The following is a 17,356-nucleotide window of genomic DNA, read 5'->3' as shown; positions in this document are numbered from 1 at the left end:
TCTTGACTCACTTCCTGGTCAATGAATACAGTGTCACTTTGAGTGTCTAATAATGCGTAGACCAGTTTTTCTTTGTATGGGTCCACAGCAGATGACACCCACACTGGAACAATCATCGAGGTACTGGCATACTGTCCTTCTCTGGTAACATTAAGCGACATAGCAGTTGTGTCAGATGAATTGTTTTGTGTCACATTTTCATTTGTCCCTGGCTGTTCTCCTTTGGCATTGTTAACATAGTTCTCATCATGAAGACATGTGAGGTGCTTTCTCTTGCAGACATCACAGATGAGGCGACATCGACATTCCTTTGCACTGTGGCCAGATTTCAAGCAGCCGTAACACAGTCTGTTGTCTTTAACATATGTGCTGCAGTTCATCAGGGACCTTTTCATGAAGTCTGGACACTTGTGGAGTTGGTGTGTATCCTGGCACAGCATGCATGTTAATGATCTTGTATTTGTACCGTTTGAGGTTTGCTTGTCATTATTCACAGCTGTTTGAGTGTTAAAGACACTTGCTTTATTTCTTCTGATTTCCTTTGCATTCCCTTTGTCACTGCGTGTCTCAGATAAACGAAGAGCATGAATGGAAGTGACAGGGTTACAAGCAATCTCTGCTTCTGTTGACACAAAAGCAGCAAAAACACTGAAACTGGGAAAATCTTTACCTTCCATAAGAACCTTTGTTACATGGCGATTCCATCTGGCAGCTGTCCACTCAGGCACTTTTGGTATCAGTTTTTGATTTTCTTCACAGTCATTTAATATTTCTAGGCCTTTCACATGGGGCATAGCTTGCAAACATGCATTGAGAAAGTCTGCAAAGCTTCGGAGTCCTTCGGCATCTTTGGATTGTATTTTAGTCCAGCTTGCTAGGGTCTCTCTAAATGCTCTGAACAACAAATGCTTGACCATATCTCTGGTTGAGTTTTTTCCAAGCATCTTGGTATGCTTCTTCATCATTTCGGTAGAAGGTACCTTCAAGACATTTACGAGCTGAGCCACTAACGTATCTTTTAAGATAAAACAACTTGTCAGCAGACGAAATGCCTTTTCGTTCTACAAGTGACATGAAGGAGGTTTTCCATTCAATGAAATGGATTGGATCACCAGTGACCACTGTTGGCTCTGGCATAGGAAGTCTGTTCATTGCAATACTGTCCTGAACGGCTTTCGCTAGTTGAGTGACACTTGGGGGTATTGATAGCATGGCAGTGTTATTTGGAGGTGGTGCTGTCAGAGATACAGAATTTGGGCTCACCTGCTTACTCTCCGTTGGCTGAATATCATTCAACTGACTCATTTCTATGTTGTAAACATCCAATCTGGCTCTGGCTGCCTCAGTGTCCTTTCCACCCCTCAGACATTCCAGCTCAGACGTTTGTATTTCCAGTTCTTTCTTGTGTTGTTCCTCAAGTGTCCTTATCCTTTCCCTTTGTCTTTGTTCCTCTTGGAAAATGTGAAATTCAGCCTCTTTAGCAGCTAGCTCTGCAGCAGCCTCTGCATGTTTTGCTGCAATATATGAAGATGCAGAATGATGTGTTGTATTTGATTGTGCAGCAGTAGAACCATAAATGGAGAGTGCATAGTCTTGATTTAGTAGCTCGCATAGGTGACCCTTTTCTCATTCTGCATCAAAATCGCCATCGATGCCAGTCATTTTTTTTCATATATTATTTTAATGATGTCACTGGTCACTGCTTCACATGCATCCACCTTTCGCCGTAAGTCAGTTGCTGGAGCTATGAGATCTCTTATTTCAGTGTAGAGTTTCATAATGTCATCTTTAGCTTTCTCTAAAATGTCTGCAAGTGATGACATGTGTGCTTCAGTTACGTCAGACTTTAGCTCTTCTCTTGCTCTGCGAACTTGGATTTTGTGTTCATACAAACTGATTAGCCTTTTTGCTCCCTTGTTCTAGTTGATATGTGAGCATTTTTTTCTGTTTGTAATCTAATTCGTTCAGAGCGACGAGGTGCTTCTGTTATGTCCTGGCTTTCACTCATCAGACATCTTTCCTTGCGTTTTATTGTCTCCTTAATATCCAGAATTGTATTATCTGTTGTGTTTTCCAGAAAGCCTCTGTATTCCTGAATTTCCATTTGACTTTGAATTAGTCCATCTGCGTCTTTCGAGGCCGTAGATGAAGTCTGTGCATCCTCCTTATCCATTTTACCATTGTTTTTCTCCGTCCTTAGCTGTTCAATTTTCACTTTCTGCCCCCTGCTGTCCGTTGTGTGCAATTACCTTGTTTCTGTGAAGATCGAGTTGAGCAGCATGGCAGAGGAGGTGCAAGATGGTTTGAACGTTTATTTGGAGGTCAATCGTTTTATTTCACAAACCAACGTAAAAGCTAAAGAAAATAAAGGACAGAACCATAAATTAAAACCGTGTAGGACCACACTCAATTCTATGAAAAACTAAATCAATAGCTGGTTAGCTAGCTTATATATATCAAGTCAAATAATACTGTATTTTAAACATTTAAAATGTAAGACAAACCTTGTTGCCAGTGTTGACTGGAGATAAACAGCAAACTAGTGTCTTTTTCGTTGTTTTATCACGTTTGTGTAGTCCGTGTTGTCCTTATGTGTTGTGCTTTTTCTACCGCCGTTTTTTCCTATTTTCTTCTGTTCTTGTCTTTTCAAAATAAACTTCCATGCACACAGGAAATAAAACAAAAGTCCTAAACAATACATTGCACAAATAATCAGAAAAACATCCCTATACTTATCACAGCTTAAACAAAACAAAATATGTCTTTTACACAAGTTGTAGCAGTCATTTTCAACGATCACTGCATATCCAAAATGTTATTGTTCACTGGACCACAATGGCTCAGACCTATATAGTTTCAAGGCCACTGATCTTGGTACTGTCTTTGTTTTACTCTGCAGTTCTCTCTCTAGTATTTACTGCTTATATTCAAACAATCATCTTTTTTCATTGGTTAATGATTGGATGTTGTGATCTTTCTTATGCAGTTGCAGCAGGAGGACAAACAGGAATCCAAGGTAAAGGCAATTTTATTTATGATTATTATTCTGTTACTGGTATTAGCTGATCAGGATTTAAATGTATTTTCTCTGTCACAGGAGGCGGAGGGTTTGGTGGACAAATGCAGCCAGGAGTGTTCCATGGATACCCCCTCAAATCACCCCAAGTGCAGGGTATGATCTGGATTTAGGCTGTAATTGTGTTAATAAGAAGTTCTGTTCATATCATATATGTTCATAGTATCAGTTTGGACTTTGTCAATGCCGGAGTGTTTCGACAGCATCCAAACAGACATACTCACCTCTCTAAAAAGAGAATTCTGTCTGTGGACCTCATTTTGTTCTCTTGTCAGCTGTCTCGTGGCCCCAAAGTCAGAGCACTGTTTTGCAGAAATCCCCCCTGCAATACAACCTCAAGCGAGCACAGCATGCACCCAACTGGGGTTTGCGGAACACGCAAACTGCAAGGCCAGGCAGAGAAATTTGACACAATGTTAGCTGAACATGGAAAAGTGTGTGATGATTTAGAATCATTGACTATACTTTTAAGGGCTTTTTGCACAGAAGGGTATCTTGCATAATTTTTGGTACTTTTCTCTAGTGTTTATCACTGCACTCATGTAATCACAAATCACTGAATTGGAGTTTCTGCCTTAAAAGGGAGAAAGGCATTGAGGCATTGCCCAATGTAGTGTCATGGTTTTAAGTGCTATTAATTTGCCTCCTGTCTGCAGTGGTGCTGAACCTGTGCAGCCTGTTTTGCCTCTATCACTTACGTACATAGTCCATTTTCAAACATGGTATACCATGTTTAGCTAGAATACCATGTATCATCGGTTCAACTTCTTCAGACAGGGTGGTTGTGGCTCAGGAGGTAGAGTGAGTCATCTCCTAACTGGATAGCTGGTAGTTTGATTCACGGCTTTTCAAGACACTGAACCCCAGTGTGTGTGTGCGTGAATGAGCAAATAGTATGAAAGTGCTTTGAGTGTGCAATGCATAGAAAAGTGTTATACAAGTATAAGTCCATTTACTATGTCTAAATACAAAAACATGTGATCCACCTGAATCTTATTCCATGTGCCCTGAAAACGTATTTTAGACATTTGCAAGTATTTTGTTACATATGATCAGCTCTTTCTTTCTCTCTTCAGGTGGCTATGGTGCAAAACCTGGAGGAGCTAAACTTCCCTTTGGTACAAATAGTTTTTTATATTTTTGCAAAGACATATGATGGTATAACTGTGCCATCAGTACAAGTCCAGAAGTTAATGATGTGTCACATTACAATGTTTTAGGTTATGGGGGCTTTGGTCAAGGTGGAGTGAGACTTCCAGGGGGACAAGTTGGCCCTGGGGCAAGGCCTGGATATCCTCTTGGAACTGGTGAGTGTTGTGAATATACTGTTAAACTGTACTGTTAACCAATACAAATAGAGGTAGAAAGGTACAAAAAATGCTTAATGTACTTTTTCTTTCTGCAGGAGTGGGGCTTCTCTCACCTGCTCAAGCTAAAGCTGCTGCCAAATATGGTAGAGTAGCCTGCGCATTCATTGCCATTCATCGCTGTCTTTTACTATAAAAAAAAAGATACAAGTTGTGTAACATCAGGCTGAATTTATTTATATCTCACTAAAATCTATGCTTTCTGCTCCAGGTGTGGGTGGTGTTGGTGGCATTGGTGCACTGTATCCGGGGCAGGTGCCAGGAGGTAAAATATCTAGCAAAAGACAAGTTTGTGAATTTTTGGGCTTTTTGTGGCTAATGCTTGAAAAGACATGTTTGCTCAGCTTTGCATTGTCATTGTTCAGCTGTAGGTAAATTAGTACCACTATGACATTCTGGACGAAAGGCGTTCCTTGAGCTGTGCTAGCATACCTCAAAAAACAAATGTGCTTTCAAATACAGTTCTCAATGTTTTTTTATTTACTTTATTTATATATGATTCTCTGTTTTTCAGGCTTAGTACCAGGTGGGATACCAGGTTTTGTACCAGGCGTGATACCAGGCAAGGGACCAGGTGTGGTGCCAGGTGTTATCCCAGGTGTGGTTCCAGGCGGGGCACCCATTGCAGTACCAGGAGGATATTTACCAGCAGCCAAAGCTGCTAAATATGGTATGTTGTGTAAGTGGTATTACAATGTGCCCATTTTTCAACACAAGTGTATGCTACATTATGACCTCTAAAATTTGTACAGGTCCTCAAGAGTACAACCCAATGTGGAGTAAATAAAAAATCGTAATATTCCCTTTGCATGATTTTGTTTAAAGATGTTTGCTAATTTTTCATTTACAAAGAGGTATAAATTGTGGAATAAAATGCTAAATGACCTGTTTTATCACTCATGTTAATTCCGTATGAAGCTTATGTAGTTTATGTACTTTGCTTTAACCTAGAATACAGAGATAGAGCCTCCTGTAATCTCCTGGTTCCCTTCTAGACACCACTCTTCTTCTTAGATGAGCTCCATTATTTTTGGGTTGACTTTAGAGTATTATATAATTATAATAGCATCATGGTGAGTCAACCAGTATATTATGCTATTTAATTTCAGTCTACAAAATAACATTATGAGAGCAGTCACAACATTCTCATGTTGTATAATATGAAAGTTCAAGAAATTATTCTTTTTTAAATTATACTTCTCTATGTAGATGCACTGCTCTACAAAATCACCCCAGTTTCTAGAGTAATTAATTCTTTCCAAATAGAGCAAATCACTTCATTTGGTAGTGGTAGGTGTACGTAGGTGGCTCTTACAGGATAGATCCTACAGCTTATTTTTCCATTATTTTAATTACTTCTCCATACCCGTTGATAGAGAACTTACCATACAGTCAGTCATATCTTTTTATTTTCAATCATGTTTAAACATGTTTTCCACAGGACCAGGAGGACTGGGAGGAGCAGGACTGGGAGGAGGAGGAGCAGGACTGGGAGGAGCAGGAGGATACCCTGCTGCCGCCGCCAAAGCTGCTAAATATGGTAATAATAGATTACTATTAGCAATGTGTGGTCTCAGAACGTTTTATATGGTTCCTGGACACTGCTCTTCAAAATCACTCCATTTTCTAGTCTAATTAATTCTTTCCAAATAGAGCGAGTCACTTCATTTGGTAAAGAACCTTATTTCTTTTTCATACCGCATTATATTTGGTGGAAAAAATATTGAATGTCACTTTTTAAAGATTGTACTAAAGCAAAATTTAAATTAAAATCTGAAACACCAGTATTTCTTGTATTTCTTCTTCCTCACTTACTGTACTTGATTAATTAAAAGTTATGTCTGCTTTTGTTTGTGGATAGTAAAAAGGTTTTTTATGCCGTAACACATATCTGCTCTGTAAATCGCATATTCCAGAAACTGAAAGAGAGGAATCCTCAATTTCTATTTTTGGTTTCATGTTGGTACAACCTATGTTTTCATTATTTTCATTACTTCTCCATACACATTGATAGAGAACTTACCATACAGCCAGTCATATGTCTTTATTTTCAACCATGTTGTTTAAACTTGTTTTCCACAGGACCAGGAGGGCTGGGAGGAGCAGGACTGGGAGGAGGAGGAGGAGGACTGGGAGGAGGAGGAGCAGGACTGGGAGGAGCAGGAGGATACCCTGCTGCCGCCGCCAAAGCTGCTAAATATGGTAATAATAGATTACTATTAGCAATGTGTGGTCTCAGAACGTTTTATATGGTTCCTGGACACTGCTCTTCAAAATCACTCCATTTTCTAGTCTAATTAATTCTTTCCAAATAGAGCGAGTCACTTCATTTGGTAAAGAACCTTATTTCTTTTTCATACCGCATTATATTTGGTGGAAAAAATATTGAATGTCACTTTTTAAAGATTGTACTAAAGCAAAATTTAAATTAAAATCTGAAACACCAGTATTTCTTGTATTTCTTCTTCCTCACTTACTGTACTTGATTAATTAAAAGTTATGTCTGCTTTTGTTTGTGGATAGTAAAAAGGTTTTTTATGCCGTAACACATATCTGCTCTGTAAATCGCATATTCCAGAAACTGAAAGAGAGGAATCCTCAATTTCTATTTTTGGTTTCATGTTGGTACAACCTATGTTTTCATTATTTTCATTACTTCTCCATACACATTGATAGAGAACTTACCATACAGCCAGTCATATGTCTTTATTTTCAACCATGTTGTTTAAACTTGTTTTCCACAGGACCAGGAGGGCTGGGAGGAGCAGGACTGGGAGGAGGAGGAGGAGGACTGGGAGGAGGAGGAGCAGGACTGGGAGGAGCAGGAGGATACCCTGCTGCCGCCGCCAAAGCTGCTAAATATGGTAATAATAGATTACTATTAGCAATGTGTGGTCTCAGAACGTTTTATATGGTTCCTGGACACTGCTCTTCAAAATCACTCCATTTTCTAGTCTAATTAATTCTTTCCAAATAGAGCGAGTCACTTCATTTGGTAAAGAACCTTATTTCTTTTTCATACCGCATTATATTTGGTGGAAAAAATATTGAATGTCACTTTTTAAAGATTGTACTAAAGCAAAATTTAAATTAAAATCTGAAACACCAGTATTTCTTGTATTTCTTCTTCCTCACTTACTGTACTTGATTAATTAAAAGTTATGTCTGCTTTTGTTTGTGGATAGTAAAAAGGTTTTTTATGCCGTAACACATATCTGCTCTGTAAATCGCATATTCCAGAAACTGAAAGAGAGGAATCCTCAATTTCTATTTTTGGTTTCATGTTGGTACAACCTATGTTTTCATTATTTTCATTACTTCTCCATACACATTGATAGAGAACTTACCATACAGCCAGTCATATGTCTTTATTTTCAACCATGTTGTTTAAACTTGTTTTCCACAGGACCAGGAGGGCTGGGAGGAGCAGGACTGGGAGGAGGAGGAGGAGGACTGGGAGGAGGAGGAGCAGGACTGGGAGGAGCAGGAGGATACCCTGCTGCCGCCGCCAAAGCTGCTAAATATGGTAATAATAGATTACTATTAGCAATGTGTGGTCTCAGAACGTTTTATATGGTTCCTGGACACTGCTCTTCAAAATCACTCCATTTTCTAGTCTAATTAATTCTTTCCAAATAGAGCGAGTCACTTCATTTGGTAAAGAACCTTATTTCTTTTTCATACCGCATTATATTTGGTGGAAAAAATATTGAATGTCACTTTTTAAAGATTGTACTAAAGCAAAATTTAAATTAAAATCTGAAACACCAGTATTTCTTGTATTTCTTCTTCCTCACTTACTGTACTTGATTAATTAAAAGTTATGTCTGCTTTTGTTTGTGGATAGTAAAAAGGTTTTTTATGCCGTAACACATATCTGCTCTGTAAATCGCATATTCCAGAAACTGAAAGAGAGGAATCCTCAATTTCTATTTTTGGTTTCATGTTGGTACAACCTATGTTTTCATTATTTTCATTACTTCTCCATACACATTGATAGAGAACTTACCATACAGCCAGTCATATGTCTTTATTTTCAACCATGTTGTTTAAACTTGTTTTCCACAGGACCAGGAGGGCTGGGAGGAGCAGGACTGGGAGGAGCAGGACTGGGAGGAGCAGGAGGCCTGGGAGGAGGAGGAGGACTGGGAGGAGCAGGAGGATACCCTGCTGCTGCCAAAGCTGCTAAATATGGTAATAATAGATTACTATTAGCAATGTGTGGTCTCAGAACGTTTTATATGGTTCCTGGACACTGCTCTACAAAGTCACTCCAGCTTCTAGTGTAATTAGTTCTTTCCAAATAGAGTGAGTAAATTCATTTGGTAAAGATCCTTGTTTTGTTTTATTGTGTTATATTTTGTGGAAAAATATTGAATGTCACTTTTTCCTAAGATTGTACTAAAGCAAAAGTTAAATTAAAATCTGAAACACAAGTATTTCTTCTTCCTTACCTACTGTAGGTGGCTCTTACAGGATAGATCCTGAGCTCACTGACATTACTGTACTAGATTACTTAAAGGTTATGTCAGTTTTTGTTTTTGGACAGTAAAAAGTTTTTGTCTGCCGCAACACATATCTGTTCTGTAAATCGCATATTCCAGAAACCGAAAGAGAAAAATTTACTGTTTTCTATTGTTGTTTTCATGTTGGCTCAGCCTATTTTTTCATTATTTTCATTACTTCTCCATACACATTGATAGAGAACTTACCATACAGCCAGTCATATATCTTTATTTTCAACCATGTTGTTTAGTCACTCGTGTTAATTCCGGAATGTGATAATGAAGTTTATGTAGTTAACCTAGAATACAGAGATAGAGCCTCCTGTAATCTCCTGGTTCCCTTCTAGACACCACTCGTCTTCTTAGATGAGCTCCATTATTTTTGGGTTGACTTTAGAGTATTATATAATTATAATGGCATCATGGTGAGTCAACCAGTATATTAAGCTATTTAATTTCTGTCTACAAAATAACATTATAAGAGCAGTCACAACATTCTCATGTTGTATAATATGAAAGTTCAAGAAATTATTCTTTTTTAAATTATACTTCTCTATGTAGATGCACTGCTCTACAAAATCACCCCAGTTTCTAGAGTAATTAATTCTTTCCAAATAGAGCAAATCACTTCATTTGGTAGTGGTAGGTGTACGTAGGTGGCTCTTACAGGATAGATCCTACAGCTTATTTTTCCATTATTTTAATTACTTCTCCATACCCGTTGATAGAGAACTTACCATACAGTCAGTCATATCTTTTTATTTTCAATCATGTTTAAACATGTTTTCCACAGGACCAGGAGGACTGGGAGGAGCAGGACTGGGAGGAGGAGGAGCAGGACTGGGAGGAGCAGGAGGATACCCTGCTGCCGCCGCCAAAGCTGCTAAATATGGTAATAATAGATTACTATTAGCAATGTGTGGTCTCAGAACGTTTTATATGGTTCCTGGACACTGCTCTTCAAAATCACTCCATTTTCTAGTCTAATTAATTCTTTCCAAATAGAGCGAGTCACTTCATTTGGTAAAGAACCTTATTTCTTTTTCATACCGCATTATATTTGGTGGAAAAAATATTGAATGTCACTTTTTAAAGATTGTACTAAAGCAAAATTTAAATTAAAATCTGAAACACCAGTATTTCTTGTATTTCTTCTTCCTCACTTACTGTACTTGATTAATTAAAAGTTATGTCTGCTTTTGTTTGTGGATAGTAAAAAGGTTTTTTATGCCGTAACACATATCTGCTCTGTAAATCGCATATTCCAGAAACTGAAAGAGAGGAATCCTCAATTTCTATTTTTGGTTTCATGTTGGTACAACCTATGTTTTCATTATTTTCATTACTTCTCCATACACATTGATAGAGAACTTACCATACAGCCAGTCATATGTCTTTATTTTCAACCATGTTGTTTAAACTTGTTTTCCACAGGACCAGGAGGGCTGGGAGGAGCAGGACTGGGAGGAGCAGGACTGGGAGGAGCAGGAGGCCTGGGAGGAGGAGGAGGACTGGGAGGAGCAGGAGGATACCCTGCTGCTGCCAAAGCTGCTAAATATGGTAATAATAGATTACTATTAGGAAATCTCAGAACTTTTTATGTGGTTCCTGGACATTTAGCAGCAGTGCCCAGGGATGTGTGAGACCGAGACCAGGTTGTGAGCCATAAAAGAGATTTGAAAGGGCCTGACATTGAATGTTGAATACAGAGGGCTTGAGATCACAAGAAATTGTCAGGTTAATATTTTTCTTAGAGCTTTAAAACACCCAGCATCTCAACAGGCTTTACAATGACTGGAACCCTGGTACTTAACCACTAAGGCTCAACTTCTTCTTAGATGAGCTCCATTATTTTTGGGTTGCCTACATTGATGGAAGAGTATTGTATAATTGAGTATTGAAGAGTATTATATAATTCCACACGCTGGAGGGACTATGTCTCTCGGCTGGCCTGGGAACGCCTTGGCATTCCCCCGGAGGAGCTGGAGGAAGTGTCTGGAGAGAGGGAAGTCTGGGCATCTCTGCTTAGACTGCTGCCCCCGCAACCCGGTCCCGGATAAGCGGAAGAAAATGGATGGATATTATATAATTATAATGGCATTATGGTGAGTCAACCAGTATATTAAGCTATTTCATTTCTGTCTACAAAATATCATGAGAGTAGTCACAGCATTGTCATGTTTTTGTGTTTGATGCACTGAAATGATTTGTATAGCATGAAAGTTCAAGAAAGGATTCTTTTTCAATTTTATTTCTCTATGCTCTACAAAATCACCCCAGTTTCTAGTGTAATTAATTCTTTCCAAATAGAGTAAGTCTGTTATGTGTGAGTGTGGTGTGGACCCCAGTAACAGACAGACCAGGAGGAGTAGGAGCTAAAAAAATTGGTTTAATGAACAACAACACAGGTAAGGCTGGGTGGTAGGAAGACGAGGCCCCAGAGAGGAGACCAGGAGGGATGAGGCAGGAACCCAAGACAGACCAGGAGGAACCAAGAGGGACGAGGGAGGAGACCAGCGAGGACCAGGAGGGATGAGCAGGAGACCAGGAGGGACAGAGGAACCAGAGGATGAGCACTAAAGCTGGCAGCAGGAGAGACACAGGAACCAGAGGACAAGCAGGAGAGCCGGCAGCAGGGGAGACACAGGAACCAGAGAATGAGCAGGGGAGCTGACATCAGGAGGGACACAGGAACCAGAGGATGAGCAGGAGAGCTGGCAGCGGGGGGGACACAGGAACCAGAAGACAAGCAGGTAAGCAAAGCAGGCAGCAGCCAGGAGGACCAGGATGACAGGTGAGTCGACGGACGAGTACACAGGGTCGTGGAAGTAGTCAGACACACAGGGTAGCAGTATCAGCAATCAGAAAACTGAAAGATGATGAGCCAAGGGCTTACGCACTTAACCAACAGAAACAGCGAGCTTGATGATTGACCCGCTGCTGCGTTATCAGAGCTGCTGACATGCTGAAACAAACAGGAACAGGACGGGAACACGGAGTCGAACAGATGGAAAGCTCAGGACACAAACACATGTAATGCTAACCGGGTAGTGTAGCGTAAATGTATCGTAGCATAAAGGTAAGGTAACAGTGTGGTATGAACCAGCAAAAACGCGGCAGAAGACAGGGTGTGTATATATACCTGAAGGGACTGGGAGACAACGAGCAGCAGGTGGGAGGAATGATGACTGATTGCAGAGAAAAACCACAAGGGACAGGACTGGGAGATAACAAGCAACAGGTGACTGACATGGCAACTAATTGCGGTGACAGAGTAGCGGGGAGAGAACAGGTAAACAAACAAAGCCGACCGACACGACACCGTAACAGTACCTCCCCTCAAGGATGGCTGCCAGACATCCCAAAAAACAAAAAACCACAACAGGGCTGAACAGAGAGGGAGGCAGGGGCCCGGAAGGAGGGCACCAAAACAAACAGACAGCCACAGGCCGGGAACACTGAGGCCACACAGCAAAACTGAAAACACAGGATGACCGGCCAACAAACACCGGACTGTGTACATAGTCCAATCAAAGAAAAACGACCCAAGTTGCAGGAACCAACCCGCATAAGGCCGAGAACCAGAGCGGTCGGTCTGGAGGACGGCCTCGACGCCAGACAAGGGTTGAGGAGAGGCCGCTCCGGAGGGCGACTCCAATGCAGTCCACCAGGCACCGGAACAAAGGTGGCATCAGCACACTGGCCAACCCGCTCGGGCGCAGGAACTGCAACAGGAACTGAGGCAGCGTGGGCACACCGGCCGAGCCGTTCTGGAGCAGGAAGCAGGGCGGCCGCATCGGCGAACCCCTCTGGAGCAGGAAGCAGGTCATTGGCAAACCCCTCTGGAGCCGGAAGCAGGTCATTGGCAAACCCCTCTGGAGCCGGAAGCAGGTCATTGGTAAACCCCTCTGGAGCCGGAAGCAGGGCATCAGCATCGGCGAACCCCCACACTGACTGGCTCGGGCCCTGGCGGGGACATCTTTGTCGGCACACCAGGGTTTCAGGGAGTCAGCGGGGACACTACCATGCCCAGGCCGGAGGGCCTGTGGAGACTGCATCTCTGGGACTGACTGAGGCGGCCGCTGACGGGGTGCTGGAACTGGGGTGGCGTCGGCATGCTGACTGTTTTGGGCCCTGGGGGGACACCATCGTCAGCACACCGGGGGTACGGGGAGTCAGCAGGGATGCCACTGTGACCAGACCGGGGAGCCAGCAGGGGCTGAGGCTGCAGTGGGGAAACAGGCCGGGGCACAGAAGGCAGCTGCAGGTGCCAGGGAGCTGGCTGAGGCAGCCGGCTGATCCATTTGGGACCAGGTACTAGAACTGTGGTGGCGTCGGCATACTGAGTATATGGGGCCCTGGCCGGGACACTATCGTCGGCACACCAGGGGTACGGGTGAGTCAGCAGGGCCGTGACTATGACCAGACCGGGGAGCTGGCAGGGGTAGGCATGACAGGGCCAACTGGGCGAAAGGAAGTGGCTGAGGGGCTGGCTGAGGATTGTCCTGGAGGCTTGATGAACCAGGGTGGCACAGATTTTGTTTGGCTAGGTCCTGCTCCTTGACCATAGCCACAAAGGAGCCATCAGCCCAGCACTTGTCTGCATAGGCATCTATGTCCTTCTGGGTGTCCCCCACAAACTACACCAAGGCCTGCAGCAACGGGGAATCCCTTGGCCAGGGTCGACTGAACATCAAGCCCCGCAGTCTGTCCAGGATAGCAAAATGCTCCGGCAGGTTCTTTGTCCGAAGTATTTGCAGAGACAGGCTGGTGATCAGTGGTTTAAGGACCTTCCACTCCCAGGTGTTGTCCACAGACGAGGACCCAGGAGGACCAGGGCGGCAGGAAGACGAGGACCCAGGGAGGAGACCAGGAGGGATGAGGCAGGAAACCAAGACAGACCAGGAGGAACCAAGAGGGACGAGGCAGGAACCCAAGACAGACCAGGAGGAACCAAGAGGGATGAGGCAAGAACCCAAGACAGACCAGGAGTAACCAAGAGGGACGAGCAGGAGACCAGAGAGGACCGGGAGGGATGAGCAGGAGACCAGAGAGGACCAGGAGGGACGAGCAGGAAACCAGAGAGGACCGGGAGGGACAAGGAACCAGGAGGGATGCAGAAACCAGAGGATGAGCATGAGAGCTGGCAGCAGGGGAGACACAGGAACCAGAGGATGAGCAGGGGAGCCGACACCAGGAGGGGCACCACAGGAACCAGAAGACAAGCAGGTAAGCAGGCAGCAGCCAGGAGGACCAGGATGACAGGTGAGTCGACGGATGAGTACACAGGGTCGTGGAAGTAGTCAGACACACAGAGCTGCTGACATGCGGAAACAAACAGGAATAGGACAGGAACACGGAGTCGAACAGATGGAAAGCTCAGGACATAAACACATGTAATGCTAACCGGGTAGCGTAGCGTAAACGGTTACCGCTGTTTTTCTGCAAAATGCCGCGCTGTTCTGGCCAATGTGGGATGGGGGGAGGAACAGGTGCGGGAGGGTATAAAAGGGATGACAGGTGGGCATGTTGGTTTGGTTCTGTTGGCGGGTGATGGTGAAGTTCTGGGAGATGTGTTGTTTATTCTTTTATTATTTTTTTTAGAGAGCACATGGTGCCAGTTCGGACAGCGTTTTCATTTGTCTCCATACTGCGTTCAATAAAACCACAAAAGACAAACCAGGTGTTCTCCTCCTTGTTGAGCCAGGTGCCGGCACACTGCTGGCTAGTTAACTGTCAAGTATTGGACAGGGTCAGGCCAGCTCCTCTCAACTGAGCCAGCAGTCATCACTGTAGGTGGCTATTACAGGATGAGCTCACTGACATTACTGTACTTGATTACTTAAAGCTTATGTCTGTTTTTGTTTGTGGACAGTAAAAAGGTTTTTTCTGCCGCAACACATATCTGCTCTGTAAATCGCATATTCCAGAAACTGAAAGAGAGAAATTTTCTGTAATATTTTTGTTTTCATGTTGGTACAGCCTATTTTTTTTCATTATTTTCATTACTTCTCCATACACATTGATAGAGAACTTACCATACAGCCAGTCATATGTCTTTATTTTCAACCATGTTGTTTAAACTTGTTTTCCACAGGACCAGGAGGACTGGGAGGAGCAGGACTGGGAGGAGCAGGACTGGGAGGAGCAGGAGGCCTGGGAGGAGGAGGAGGACTGGGAGGAGCAGGAGGACACCCTGCTGCTGCCAAAGCTGCTAAATATGGTAATAATAGATTACTATTAGCAAATCTCAGAACTTTGTATGTGGTTCCTGAACATTTAGCAGCAGTGCCCAGGGATGTGTGAGACCGAGACCAGATTGTGGGCCATAAAAAAGATTTGAAAGGGCCTGACATTGAATGTTGAATACAGAGGGCTTGAGATCACAAGAAATTATCAGGTTAATATTTTCTTAGAACTTTAAAACACCCAGCATCTCAACAGACTTTACAATGACAGGACCCCTGGTACTTAACCACTAAGGCTTAAATAGATCCTGTGTGATAACACTTTCAGATGCAAAGCTAGTGAAATGAAAGTGTGCATGTTTTTACATGGTACGATACCACATAAAAAGGGGACGGCTTACTTTGGCTGCATGGCACATTTATGGTACAAACAGTCTGTGTATGGTCTGTGTCAGGTTAAAGGAGCCAGGAATATGTGTTAATTGTTTTCAATAAATTGCTAAAGTCAACTCAACTCCACATGGCTAAATATGGTAACTGGACTAAGATGTTTGGAAAAAAATATTGCGGACCAGATCCTTTGCAATTAAGCAGTGCTTTAAATGACTGTACATGGTTACATGATTAGTTTTGTATTGCAGGGCTTATTCCAGGTGGTGGTGGTACAGGAGGAGCTGTTCCTGGAAGAGTTCCATTTTTACCAGGATATGGATGTAAGGCTGCCCCACCGACTTTTGATCATGTCAAGTGATGAAAGACTTATTTAATTATTTTGGCAAAACCGCATGATGACTATTTAATCTAAGATATTCTGGGTATGTTTTGTTGTAGCTCTGGCAGCTGCTGGTGCCAAACCTCCTAAATACGGTGAGACAGCGATTTACCAGTATAATGAGCATGTCATAAGATGTAGTCACTCTTGTTCTTTATGCAGCAGTTATCTGCTCACTGATGCATAAATAATGTTACAATCACTTGTCATAAATGCATTAATTGGTTAATTTGGTAATGGCAGCGGCAGTAGCTGCAAATACATTCCAGGAACTGTAATCAATCATTCAGCACTTTTTTCACGCCCCGTCTGCAGTCCCAGGAGCAGGCACATTTCCAGGCGGAGCAGGACAGGTACAACCTGGTGGTGGTAAGTTTTTAAGTTGATATACTGATAGACATAAAAGTTCAACTTCAGATTAAGTTCTGCTGTTTCTTTCACAATAATTCAGTTTGATCTAATGAAGCATGGATCATAAACATTATGTTGCTTCCTGACAGGTTTTGGAGGTGGTGCTGGAGTCAAGCCTCCGAAGTATGGTAAGATTATCTTTGAGTAGTTTTTTTTATATTATTTTTACATATTTTGACTAATTTGAACAGTTATTTGAATCATGCTTGTTTTCTGCACCCCATGTTAATGTGATTAAGAATATAATAACACTGTACAGACAAAAGTGCAATTTTTCGCAGCATTGGTTTGAGTGCATGTGTACAATAAATGGTATTTTGTTAAAGCAGTTTCAGTATGACAAAAGCCCAGTGCAGTATGAGGCCTGAAGGAGGGAGAAGGAGCAATAACTGTAACAGTAACTATAAACAAAGGATGAAACCCACTGCATTTTGGTGGATTAGGAGTTATAGGAGTGGCTGGAGCAGGACCAGGGGGTGCAGGGGGAGTGGCTGGAGCAAGACCAGGGGGTCCTTGGCGAGTGCCTGGTGCAGTACCAGGAGCCGGAGCCGGAGGTGGACAATACCCTGCTGCCGCAAAAGCTGCAAAATATGGTATAATACATAAATAAGCACACAAATACAAATACCGCACATTCAATTTTTATTAATTACAAATCTATCCCCTTTTGTTTTACATCACTTTAACATTAATTACTGTACCCTAAACACACATAAACAATGCTGTTAAAGAAACTATTGTATTATTCCCAGACAACAGGACTTTTTCACTGTAGTAGGTGACAAACTTGGAAAGGCTGATGTTGAACTTTCTGAACACAGGAGGCATTGGTGTAGTAGGGGGCCTGCCAGGAGCCACTCCACACACAGCTGTTCAAGATGGTTTTGGTGTTGTGTTACCAGGTGGTACAGGGGTTCCTGTCAAACCAGGTAAACCTTAAAATATTGTTTCTTATCTCCTTAGATGAGCCTTTTTATAAGTTTTGCACTGTGAATTAAGCTTTCAATGCTTTTACAGGAAAGGACGTGATTCCTGCT

General features: G+C 42.5%; 1 protein-coding gene across 1 annotated transcript in view; it reads left to right on the top strand.

The window, feature by feature from the left end:
* Positions 1–17,356, top strand: part of elna (elastin a) — a 54,416-nt gene that overhangs the window by 36,865 nt on the left and 195 nt on the right. Inside the window, exons 12-33 of the mRNA XM_020600131.1 lie at positions 2,987–3,016; positions 3,098–3,172; positions 4,153–4,194; positions 4,297–4,383; positions 4,482–4,529; positions 4,655–4,708; positions 4,958–5,113; positions 5,885–5,983; positions 6,526–6,645; positions 7,188–7,307; positions 7,850–7,969; positions 8,512–8,637; positions 9,742–9,840; positions 10,383–10,508; positions 15,046–15,171; positions 15,778–15,849; positions 15,968–16,003; positions 16,224–16,277; positions 16,409–16,447; positions 16,763–16,912; positions 17,141–17,248; positions 17,337–17,353. Of these exons, the coding sequence (XP_020455787.1) occupies positions 2,987–3,016; positions 3,098–3,172; positions 4,153–4,194; positions 4,297–4,383; positions 4,482–4,529; positions 4,655–4,708; positions 4,958–5,113; positions 5,885–5,983; positions 6,526–6,645; positions 7,188–7,307; positions 7,850–7,969; positions 8,512–8,637; positions 9,742–9,840; positions 10,383–10,508; positions 15,046–15,171; positions 15,778–15,849; positions 15,968–16,003; positions 16,224–16,277; positions 16,409–16,447; positions 16,763–16,912; positions 17,141–17,248; positions 17,337–17,353 (1,904 nt within the window). The remainder of the gene's footprint in view (positions 1–2,986; positions 3,017–3,097; positions 3,173–4,152; positions 4,195–4,296; positions 4,384–4,481; positions 4,530–4,654; positions 4,709–4,957; positions 5,114–5,884; positions 5,984–6,525; positions 6,646–7,187; positions 7,308–7,849; positions 7,970–8,511; positions 8,638–9,741; positions 9,841–10,382; positions 10,509–15,045; positions 15,172–15,777; positions 15,850–15,967; positions 16,004–16,223; positions 16,278–16,408; positions 16,448–16,762; positions 16,913–17,140; positions 17,249–17,336; positions 17,354–17,356) is intronic.

This window comes from Monopterus albus, unplaced genomic scaffold, assembly GCF_001952655.1.
Source record: "Monopterus albus unplaced genomic scaffold, M_albus_1.0 scaffold45.1, whole genome shotgun sequence".
NCBI lineage: Eukaryota > Metazoa > Chordata > Actinopteri > Synbranchiformes > Synbranchidae > Monopterus > Monopterus albus.
The sequence above is the reverse complement of the archived record's forward strand: the minus strand, read 5'-3'. Positions and strand labels throughout refer to the sequence as shown.